General features: G+C 35.6%; 2 protein-coding genes across 10 annotated transcripts in view; one reads left to right on the top strand and one right to left on the bottom strand.

Annotated features, from left to right (window-relative positions):
* LOC124721480 (basic helix-loop-helix transcription factor scleraxis-like) overlaps positions 1-10,615 on the top strand; it is an 87,492-nt gene extending 76,877 nt beyond the window's left edge. Inside the window, exons 3-4 of the mRNA XM_047246482.1 lie at positions 6,923-7,020; positions 10,022-10,615. Coding sequence (XP_047102438.1) covers positions 6,923-7,020; positions 10,022-10,060 — 137 coding nt within the window. The 3' untranslated portion in view covers positions 10,061-10,615. The remainder of the gene's footprint in view (positions 1-6,922; positions 7,021-10,021) is intronic.
* LOC124721478 (syndetin) overlaps positions 6,798-12,393 on the bottom strand; it is a 150,117-nt gene continuing 144,521 nt past the window's right edge. For 8 of the 9 annotated variants that reach the window (XM_047246475.1, XM_047246473.1, XM_047246476.1 and 5 more), the window contains one exon: positions 6,798-7,192. The gene's annotated coding sequence lies outside the window, so the exon portion shown is untranslated. The remainder of the gene's footprint in view (positions 7,193-12,393) is intronic. The other variant, XM_047246481.1, reaches the window with a different exon arrangement.

The following is a 12,393-nucleotide window of genomic DNA, read 5'->3' as shown; positions in this document are numbered from 1 at the left end:
ACATTGATTAAATATGTAGGAGTAATGTTGGAAAGTGATATGAAATGCAAAAACACATAAAGTCAGTTGTATGGAAGACAAATGGTTGACTTCAGCTTATTGGGAGAATTCTACGAAAGTGTAGCACATCCATAAAGAAGACTGCACAAAGAGTGATTAGTTAGTTGCTTGAACCATAAATCAAATGTACAATAAACATTATCATGAGGGATATGCAAACAGAAGAAACATAGAAGACTTAGATACAACTAAACAAAAACATAATATTTATATGGCTGCATGCTGCCCATTCATAGTTTTTTAAAATTACTAATTATCTCTCCTCAAGATTACCTCTCTACTTTAGAAAGAGTTGTTAAGGAGAAAGCTCTTATCTCCATTTGAAAACATTTCTGCTATCTGTCAGAGGTGACAAAAGTCATGGGTTATCTCCTAATATCGTGTGGGACCACCTTTTGCCCAGTGTAGTGCAGCAACTTGACGTTGCATGGACTCAACAAGTTGATGGAAGTCCCCTACAGAAATACTGAGCCATGCTCTCTCTGTGGACATCCATAATTATGAAAGGTTGACAGTGTAGGATTTCGTGCACGAACTGACAGCTCGATTACATCCCACAAGTGTTCAATAGGATTCACTTTGACTGATCTGGGTGGCCAATTCATCCGCTTGAATTGTCCACAATTGCAAAAACAACTGTGGCCCGGTGACATTGTGCATTGTCAACCATAAAAATTCCATCGTTGTGTGGGAACATGAAGTCCATGAATGGCTACAAATGGTCTCCAAGTAGCTGAACATAACCATTTCCAGTCGATGATCGGTTACATTGGACCAGAGGACCCAGTCCATTCCATGTAAACAAAGCCCACACCACTATGGAGCCACCACCAGCTTGGACAGTGCCTTTCTAACAATTTTGGTCCATGACTTTGTGGGGTCTGCGCCACATTCGAACCCTACCATCAGCTCTTACCTACTGAAATCAGGACTCATCTGACTGGCCATAGTTTTCCAGCCATCTAGCATACAACCGATATGGTCAAAAACTCAGGTGATGTGCTGTTAGCAAAGGCACTTGTGTCTGTCAAGTGCTGCCATAGCCCATTAACGACAAATTTCGCTGCACTGTCCTAACGGATACGTTCGTTGTACTTGCCACATTGATTTTTGCAGTTATTTCATGCAGTGTTACTTGTATGTTGGCACTGATAAGCAACACTGCCATTGGCCACTACATTGTTCATGATGAGAGGTAATGCCTCAGGTATGGTATTCTCGAGACACTATTGACACTTTGGATCTCAGAATATTGAATTCCTTAATGATTTCTGAAATGGATGTCCCATGTGCCTAGCTCCAACTACTATTCTGCGTTCACAGTCTGTTTAAGTCCTTTGGTGTCACGATAATCACATCAGAAACCTTTACACATGAATCACCTGAGTACATATGATAGCTCTGCCAAAGCACTATCCCTTTATACCTTGTGTATATGATACTACTGCCGTCTGTATACATGCATATTGCTTTTCCCATGACTTTTGTCACCACAGTGAATTTCCATGGGTGGACTGTCAAAGAGAGTTATAGCTGCATATTTCACTCCTTTCCGTGCCAGAGCCAGATTTATTAAACAGTAACGCAGATCATTTTTCCTTCAAGTGTTGTACTTGCAAATATCTCTGTGACTCTAAAACTTAGATGGATTGTTGAAAACAATTTCATAAGTGAATACATGTACTGTATGGCTGTGGTTAATATTCCCAGCTGCTTATACATTTTCCTGCAAAACATAATCTGTTAACTCTACACACAATTTTAATTACTTTCTTTTGCACAATGAATATTTTTTGCATAAGTGAGGAGTTATCGCATAAGTGAGGAGTTATCGCAGAATATTATCCCATAAAACATCAAAGAATGAAAATATGCAAAATGTATTAACTTACTGAATTCCTTATCCCCAGAGTTGGCAATTATTCTGATGGCAAAAGTAGCTGAACCCATATGGTTTAGCAAGTCTACTATATGATTTTCCAGTTTAAGTTTCCATCAAAATGCACACCTAAGAACTTTCCATTTTCTGCCCTGTCTATTATTAGAACACACTTGTGCGACACATTCTTGAGTATTGCTCAAGTGTTTGGGATTCCCACCAAGTCAGATTAAATAAAGACATCAAAGCAATTCACAAGTGTGCTGCTAGAACTGTTACTGATAGGTTCAATCAGTGTGCAACTACTATAGAAATTACAAAAACCCTGAAGCGAAGAAGGTATTCTTTTCGCAAAACACTACTGAGAACTATAAAACATTATTTAAATAAAAGCAGCCTTGAACACAACATACAAGTTATTTATTTCAATCGGTGACCAATTTCAATCTCTTACAGGATCATCATCAGACTATTTTACCTGTGAAAAAGAGTAACACACTTTCTAATAGGTCAAAAGACTTTAACACAATCATAAGAATAAAATAACATAAACGTATGGCTGATAATATAAAAGTATGTCTGTCAGACAATGACAATTTTTGAAAAAAATTCTTATTATTCAGAACTGGCATTTGCAACTTACTGCAGAACAAATCTACTGCCATCAACGTACATCTATTCCATTTGCAAGTGGAATAGGAAAGTGAATGACTAGCACTAGTACAATGTACCCTCTGCCACACACTGTATGGTGGCATGCGAAGTATGTATGTAAATGTAGATACATACATCACACTGTCAAATCTTTCATTTCTGTCAATGATCTGTTAATGTTAAAAATGCCAAGTTGCACCACGGTTTGGGGCACATGTTAAACTGTAGATCCCCATATAACTTGCTTGGTCAGTCATGGGTTGAAAGGCAGGGGCATACCACTTCCATTACCGCCACAGTTACCTAGTAAGGCACTCTAAGTGTTCCAAGCAGCCTTCTATTTGAGAACTACTTTATATTTTATATTGTATTAAATTATTAAAATTAAGTACCTTATTTTTCATTTGTATTCTGCACCTAACATCCAGATTGAAGTCAACCTAGATTATGAATTATATTATCTATACCACTGTGTAAAGACATGTCATTCTTTAACATTGTTAACAAAACTCGTGAAAAGTACTTGACCAATTTACTTCAAATTTTTACATATGCTCTAATACACATTTGGACAGAAATGCACTGTGTATTTTCTTAATATTAATATATATAATACAGGGTTCTGCACGAAGAACTGGTCCTGAGTACAAGACTGCTCATCATTGCCTGTCAGTTGTCATCTATTGTTTCAAAGCTGTTACAACTACATTTTGTATTGTCAGTATGAAAGCTGTTGTGACTTGGTTAAGATGTGTGAAGTAAATATCTCAGAGAGATATATCCTCTTCAAGAAAGAATAGCAATCGTGGAGGCATGCATGTCTACCAGTTCATACAAGAAAATGAGACACATTTTTGCAAAGAAGTTTTCTGGCATTTTTGTACGAGCAAAGAGCAGTACATGGTGACAAAGTGGCATACTACAGGGTCAGCTGCAAATAAAAAAAAAAAGAATTGAGCCCCATGATCCAGAGTCCAAAGAAGTTGACACACAAATTGTCGCAACAAGTGACTGTTTCACGTAAGTCTTGTCAGTGAGTGTTACACCATATAGGGAAGAAGCCCTAGAAAATGACATGTGTCCAAGAACTGAAGGAGGAATATAAGGCAAAAAATGTTAATTACAGTGTGTGGCTATGTCAAACAGGCGAGTGTGAAATGTTGGATCTGCTGCTTAATTTCAAGAGTGATGAAGCCCATCTGACAGGACATGTGAACTCCCAGAACACCAGATACCGGTCAACAAACAATCAAGATTAATGAGGAACCTCTTCACAGTGAAAAAAACCAGAGTACAGTGTGCCTTATCAGCAAGTCGGACTGTGGGTTCCATATTGTTTGAAACAACAATAAAAACTGCTGTGTATATGCAAATCTTTGAGGAATTATTTTTTTATTTCTTTATTATCTAATTATTACATGTTTACCTAGTGGTTGTTGGATCTGCTCATGGCGGGCAACAAAGCATAACTGGTGAGCAGTCTGTACTCACTCGTGTGCAACCCTGTATATAAAGGAGAAACATTGTTTCCAATAGTATTAAAAAATTCTCAATCAATTTACTTCAAATTTATACACATTGCTCTAACAAATGTTCAGGCGAATATGACTACATTTTTTTTAATAATATGGTGTATAAATAAACGAGAAATATTGTTAGCAAAAACCTCAAAAAGTTCTTGAACGATTTACTTCAACTTTTTGCACAATACTCTAATCATCAAACAGACAGAAATAAGCTACATATTTTTAATATATAAAGGGGAAACATTGTCGGCAAATATCTCGAAAATTTTTTTGACCAATTTGCTTCAAATTTTTAACTGATACACCTATATATATTCAGGCAGGTATAGGATAAATATCTTTTTAACCACAATATATATATTTTTTCTGTCAAACCTGACTTAATAAGGAAAGTGCTGTGCTGTGAAAACATGCAGTTTCACTTTCTTTCTCACAGTCAGTTTTAACTACGATAGCAGGGCATGTAAACTATTGTAAAAACTGTTTCTCCCACATATACGGGCTGTACATAAAGTCCGGGAACACTTTCAATTATTTATTGCACAAGAATTAAACATTGTACAGATGTCATACATATTGCATTTTGAAGAAAAACTCTGCAAGTTTTTTTTTTTAACCAACATTTGATATGCGAACCATGAGTGACTCGGTGGACATCAATATGGAACTGAATTCTTGCCATACCCGTCCCAGCATGGCATCGTCAACTGTGGCAGTCGCTTCCCGTATTCTCTCCTGGAGCTCTGCTACATCATGTGGTAGAGGCAGTACATACACCAGATATTTAATGTGGCCCCACAGAAAAAAGTCACATGGAGTGAGATCTGGTGATTGGGGAGGCCATTTCATGAAACAGCTGTGCTCTTCTGTAGCACGGCCGATCCATCGCCATGTTTGCAACTACTGCTGACTATTGGCAAATTACCAAACTATGCTGTGGCGGTATACATAAAAAAAAAAACTTTTGGTTTCTCTTCAAAATGACATATGTATATCTGTACAGTGTTTGGTTCTTGTGCAATAAATAATTGAAAGTGTTCCCAGACTTTATGTTCACACTGTATTCTTCCTCCTTATACATAATTTTAAACAAAAATCGTATAGACAACAATGTGCCATTTCGTTTTCTGCCTTGCCGCTGGTTTTAAAGAAAACAGGAACGTTGTATTTATTGCTTATTGGCTCATTATTAGAATAATACTATAGAATCTGAATAATTTGAAACTTTGTAATCCTACCCATTCAAAAATTAAAACTATGTGTAATACTGTCACTGAAACTGCTGTCCTCACAGAGGCAGCAGGAGAGGTCTCTCCCATACCCTGCATACCAATGATCCCAACCATTTAACCCATTCATTTTAAGTGACTTCAATTTCCAATCAAGCTTTCTTTTGCAATTACAATAAACAAGGCTCAGAGTAAGAGAAAAGTGAGAAGAAGATATGAACAAATACAGGGGGGGGTGGAGGTGACGCACAGAGAGAGAGAGAGAGAGAGAGAGAGAGAGAGATGGGATGGTGGGAGCAGGAGGAAATTGACAAAGAGAATGGAGAGGAGCAGATGGAAGCATGGGGAAGGAAGGAGTTTAGGATGTATATCCAATTTCCATAAATATTTTACAATAGTGAAGCATTGCAGGGTTTGCTAGTAATGTATATTCACATTGAAAAGTAACATCCATGTGACACACACACACACACGCACACACACACACACACACACACACACACACACACACTACATTGTTTCAGCTGACTGAAATTAAATTCATAGGACAGTACTGACCAAGTGGTGCAGCAGATAGTACAAAGAACCTACATTCAAAGACTCATTTGGACATATAGAATGAAGTATTTTATGTTGTTCCCTAAATCACCCCATGTAAATACTGGGAAACTTCCTTTCAAAAAATCACAGCTGATTTCCTCCCATTTCTAGCATCCTGTTGATGACAAAGTCATTGAAGATACATGACTCACATTAGAACTTGAACAAGAAGCAGAGGGTTCCTGAAAGTGTGAAACTTTACTTACTTTAAAACAAAAATGGAAAACATGGGATTTTAAGTTATGTAAGGGCCGAACACCGTTCAGAGGAAAAAATGTTGAAAATAATTTAACGGATTACAAAACCATGCTCATAAATTAAAATTAAAGTAAACAAATTTTTTGAAGAGACTGGGAAACAATGTGATGTTCAGTCATTTTGCTCAAATTATTGTCATTTTAATTTGTATGTTTTTGCATTGTGCATAGTTTTAAACTCTTTTGTTTCTTTTCTGTACATCATTTCTTCTCCTTCATATTTCACTTTTTGTAATGGACAATAAGTGAATCTAGTCTGTGGCAATAATGTGTTAGGTCCACTCATACCTGGCTGGGTTAAAAACACTGAAGGAAGTCAAGAGCATACCCGTTCAGTAATAATACTACACTCAGCAAAAAACTATGGTGATCAAACCAACATTTGGGTGGATGTCTTGTTTTCTTTTACAACATTTCACATCCTGATGTGTGAATAGACTAGCAGCATTATTGTTTGAACATTTCTTGTTCCTTTTGTAATATAAATTATTGTGTTCTGGTACACAAGTATTTTATCCCTAAATCTGCTGTACTTATAGTGATTACTGATGTTTAGGACTTACATATTAAATTTAAAAAAATAAATAAATTATCCAGGTCATAAATATGTTTCTTTTTTAATAACTTAAGTATGCAATATAGTCATTTATATTTTTAATCCAACATAACAAGAATTTAATACATATATAATATGCAAAATATCATTCAACATTATAGGTAACGATTCTCTACCATGTCATCAGTTATCATTAGAGAATGAGAGAGAGACCTACAGCACAATTTGTACCTTCTGTCTTACACATGTACATGGAATGGTGAGTTATCAATGAGATTCACATCATAATTTTTAGCATGAAATAATACTTGTAAAATTAACTAGGCTGCTTCTTGCTTTGAAAGCTCTACGGTACATCAATGTTGGTCATTTCCTTGGTGTGTTTGTGTGTAAAATTGCACTTGAGATAGACAGACTCATGTTCCTCACCTGCAAAATAAAGAAAATGGCCACAATCAGTTATACAAAAATTATTCATTTATTTATAAATAAACAATACTGTTGCTATGGTAAAAATATAGCTACACTTTCATAAAGATTCATCTGAAATGACAATATTATAACTATTTATTCAAAGTATTCAATAATTAACTATCTAAAGTAGTATCACATTGCCTGATTGTGTGTCTATGTTAAAGGACTCCTATGGATTGATAAATAAAGCAAACAAATATAAAGTACAATACTATCAATACATCTCTCTCTTCAGCACACTTTAATTCTTCTCCATACACAATCCAACACACAATATTTATCTAAATCTTACATTGGTTTCAATATATTATGAAAAAATCAGAGAAACAGCAATAACTTGTAAAGTTATTAAGTCTAGCTTGAGTACATTATTGCCATGGCAGCATTATGTAAATCTGCCACAAGCAAAATAGTGGTTAAATTTGCAGGTTGGCATCTACTTCCTGTGGAGATTACATACACAACCATAAATAGTATTACACATTATTTGTGACCACTGGTACAAAGGTCAGCAAGTGGTTACACATTCATCTTTTTGTCACTTATAGACTGTGGTAACCATTTCTAAGTGCATGCTCAACATCCAGAAGGATTAGCCAAGAGCTGCAAAGTGTACATATGATGAGTATTAGCTGGTATCTGCTTAAAATAATAAGACAATGTTCCCACTCACTCTGTGGTTTGCCCTTGGTGAAGCCACCAGAAGAGTGACACGTATTGGGCCCAAAAGGCTTCATGATTGTAGTTATGTGTGAGGTGACGAGTGTGGCAGCAATCGTAACTTTGTTTCTCATGAAGCCATTTAACTATCTATCAAATACATGTGAAAGTAGTACCTATATATGAGAGAGAGAGAGAGAGAGAGAGAGAGAGAGAGAGAGAGAGAGATAGAGAGAGAGAGAGAGAGATTTGGGTGACGGCATGGACTTGGATTTCTAGCCATGTGAAACTGTGACTAGAGGTTTTCTGAAATCGAAATGGCACCCTTGGTGCTTATGTACAGTCGTATGATGGTACAATAAGTGGAGATTTTCATCTTACTAGTCAGCAACATTTGAACACAAAGAGCTTCTCTCATGGAAAAATATCTTCAACAGCAAACAATTCAGGACATGGAGTGGTTAGTTCAATTTCCTGACTTACATCTAGTAGAGAATGTATGGGTCGCTCTCAGGAAGTGTGTTACTGCTGAGAGTTCTCCTCTCCTGACATCAGCCATGCTGAAGTTAAATTTGCAGGTTGGCATCTACTTCCTGTGGAGATTACATAGACAACCATAAATAGTATTACACATTATTATATGAGCTTCACTGTGGCTAGGGGGTTTGCACTAAGTACTGGCGCTACTTGTGCTATACCAAATGGATTCATCCATGTACGTTTCAAATGTAATGGTTCAAATGGCTCTGAGCACTATGGGACTCAACATCTGTGGTCATCAGTCCCCTAGAACTTAGAACTACTTAAACCTAACTAACCTAAAGACATCACACACATCCATGCCCGAGGCAGGATTCGAACCTGCAACCGCAGCAGTCACGCGGTTCCGGACTGAGCGCCTAGAACCACGAGACCACCACGGCTGGTGTTTCAAATGTATTCCAGATTTGAAGATAAACTGTATATTGTGTGTCATAAACAAACTTGCTGGATACATTTCATTACATTTGATACTGGTATATAATTATGCTAGAAACTTCTGTTCCACAGACAGCAAAGGGCAGAAGATAACCTTGGTTCTCTTACACATTATGCAAGTAATGCATGGTTATCAGTTTGCTATCACAGTTTCATTTTTGAATTACTGCTTATTCATAATTGTAACATATTGTTTCCATTGCTACAGTGTATTCCAGCAGATGGAATTATATTATTCCAAAACCAGTTGTAAACAATAAAATAGTTTTGGTTCAACTGTTGTGGTTTTCCTCATCTTTGAAAATGAGTATGTTAGTAATTATTTTTGTGATCTTCCCTTAATTTGTGGAAACAGTTTGTGATAGAATAATAAGGAGGCCAGAAAACTGAGGCAATATAATAGTTAGGAACACACAACAATCCCATGGTATCCCAACACACTAAATAATGGAGATCCATAACAGAAGGACTGGAGTGAAAACTTCCAATGGTCAGTTCAGTTCCAATGTACAATATTTTGGCCATGTCATATTGCTTATTATTTCCAGAATTCATATGATCATCAGAATAGTCATACCAAAATATGAGAACATTTACTCTGCAGTTATGGAATTAGAAAATGACTTGCTCAATAGATGGCATGATCCATCTTTAGCCCAAGGGATGGCCTGGATATTTATTTCTTATTACAGCCCATAAAAACATTGCACTATTAAAAAACAACATGCCCCACACAAACAGCCTCCTCAAATAAACAAAAAAAGTGCATTATGTGATTATATATTTCTATACACACATCTCTGGTTACTGTTAGTTTGAAAAGTCCTTAGTGAACAATTAGATGATTGTGTGTTTGCTGTTAACATCATTAAATGTGTTATTGTCACTTTAATTTTTCTGGATTTTTCAGACTATCATTTAGATTAGAATGACTCACAGAATAATTCACTCATAAAAAATAAACTGATATCTGAAACAAATTAATTTATCAAGAACCTGTTGGTCAACTCAACTCCTCTTACCAAGTGCCTTTAATGTATTATAATATTTAGTGTTGACTTTATGTATGGGACCTGTATTTTTTTCTACATTTTTAATTATGAATGACATTATATATTAAATAGAGTAACTCATAAATTTCTTTCCAGGGTCATTACAAGAATAAGGAATCAAAATATGGAAAATGAATCAGTGGCGAACAGATACTTCCCAAGCAATGACATCAGATTTACTAAGCACACCACATACTTTGCTTGCAATACAATTCCAGGATGTACTGCCACACTATTAGCTATTGCTGTCAGCAACGTTTGCTGCTATGTTGTAAGGTTTGTAATGTTACACTTAGGATATTGAGGAGTAACTGTCAGGTGAAGTGGAACTACTTCCCCCATGTGGAGATGTTATGCTGCTAATAACTGTAATATATGTCACTTCAGGTAAACTTTAAAGTAACACAACTGAGTGATTGGCTTGAGATCTGTACATGTCAAAAATTAACACCTATATGTTAATTATATGGCCATCAGTAGTAACACATACTCAGGTCAAATCATACATATCTGTTTACACAGAGAGAGTGCACAAGATTATGCTAAATCAGTTGTAGCATATTTTAAATTTAAAATTAATAGAATTCAACTCAAAGGTTATTAAATAAACACTACTATATGATCTATTGACAGATAAACACACTTAAATTACATTGTTCATTTGTTACCAAGAACTGTAATCATAAGAGAAGCCAAAATCAGTCTATGTATTTTTATTTATTTTTTTTTACAGTATATGCTTGAAATGTGAGTATTAAATTGTAATAGAATAATAATATGAACACTCTTATTATTATGAATAATGATTCACAATAATGCCAAATCCTTCTAACTCTCGTGTATTATTCTCAATGAGAGGAGGAAGGTGGATAACACTTTTCTCCTTCCTTCTCCTGCACCCTCCCCCTCACAAATCCTTGTGTTTCTGTTTTTTTCCCTACAGCCGTTGTCCTCTTCCTCATGCAACATTTGTTTCTCAAATGTAACATTTCACCAAATGTGCTAATTTTAACTTTGTTTTATTGCAAATACAAATCTCATTTACAGGTGATAATGGATGAAAAAATATCTCCCTAGTAAGTAAATGAAAATACAAAGCAATTCAAAACCATTTATGTAGAAGTATTCACAGTGCAACTACAATTATTTCAATGTTCACAAGCTTATATCTTTTAGGCACTTATTTCAAGAGGTAGGAATAACAACAATATTCTCACAGTACATTTGCCTTCGGCAATACATTCCAGTTTGTAAGTTACAGGGAATGTGACAAATGAAACTTGTATCTCTCCCTTCAACAACAAGATGATGACATTCCAAGTCACGTGTGTGTGTGTGTGTGTGTGTGTGTGTGTGTGTGTGTGTGTGTGTTTGTTATATATAAACCAATTTATGCAGGTTACAGCTAAAATCAAATCAGCAGTTAGCCACAGCCAAGTCTACATCTAAAACAAGTCACATCAGTGCATGTGCATTAACCCATAGGTAACACATAGTATGCAATGTTATTCTTTTGTATCAAAAACATTAAATACATGTAATTCCTTCAGCCTGTCATTTCCAATACTCAGCAATCAATATATGTGTGTATCTGCTATAAAATGAGTGGATATCTTTCTTCATTCCATAGTTCAGATTCTAACCAGGATTTTCCATTATCATACTGAAATGGTCACATGTTTTCTTCAGCTACTTTAAAATGTTGTATTACTAAGCTCTCAAAACAAGCTCTGTTTTGCACAATCTTAAAAATTTGTGTACTTAGCATCCAAGCGTAATCATACATCCCTCCCAACCATAGAGTATGAACACCTTTATTCTACATTGGAACACATTACTTCTACAAAATATTTTATTCCCCTGGGTAGATTACCAATACCAAGTAGTTTCACTGCTACATATTGCTTTATTTATGAGCCAAAATCGTAGTCAACAAAAGGAAGGAGTTGATAATTTTACCTTCAAGTATTTTAATGCCAAAATTCTTCCTTGATACGAAATGCTGAAAATGTATTTCATTTCTTATGAGACTGTCATTAGTACATTCTAATACCTACACAGATGCCTACAGGTGTATATGTGTGAACTCTAAACACAATTCCCAAATCAAACCAACCAGTACAGAGCAATGTTCTGTGCCATACACGTTTTTGTGTTTATGCACGTTTGCCACTATGGCATTTATTTCAAACTGACAATGAGTGTGGAATGTTGTTATTGTGTGTGTCTATTACGAAAGCCATTACATATTAACATAACAGACATATATTTGTATACACCAATAGAGGTGATTAAAAGAACAGAACAACTTGAAAATGCCACAGCACCAAAATCAGCCGATTATGATATAAATGACATTCATTGTACAACAACCAAGGTGGAATATGGGATTGTCTTTCAATAAATTTGTTGTGACACCCACTTTTTTTTAAAAAAAAAGAAGAAAAAATTAATTCCCAAGTACTTTC

This window comes from Schistocerca piceifrons, chromosome X (assembly GCF_021461385.2).
Source record: "Schistocerca piceifrons isolate TAMUIC-IGC-003096 chromosome X, iqSchPice1.1, whole genome shotgun sequence".
Taxonomy (NCBI): Eukaryota; Metazoa; Arthropoda; class Insecta; order Orthoptera; family Acrididae; genus Schistocerca; species Schistocerca piceifrons.
Note: the sequence above shows the minus strand (reverse complement) of the source record. Positions and strands in the feature narration are given on the sequence as shown.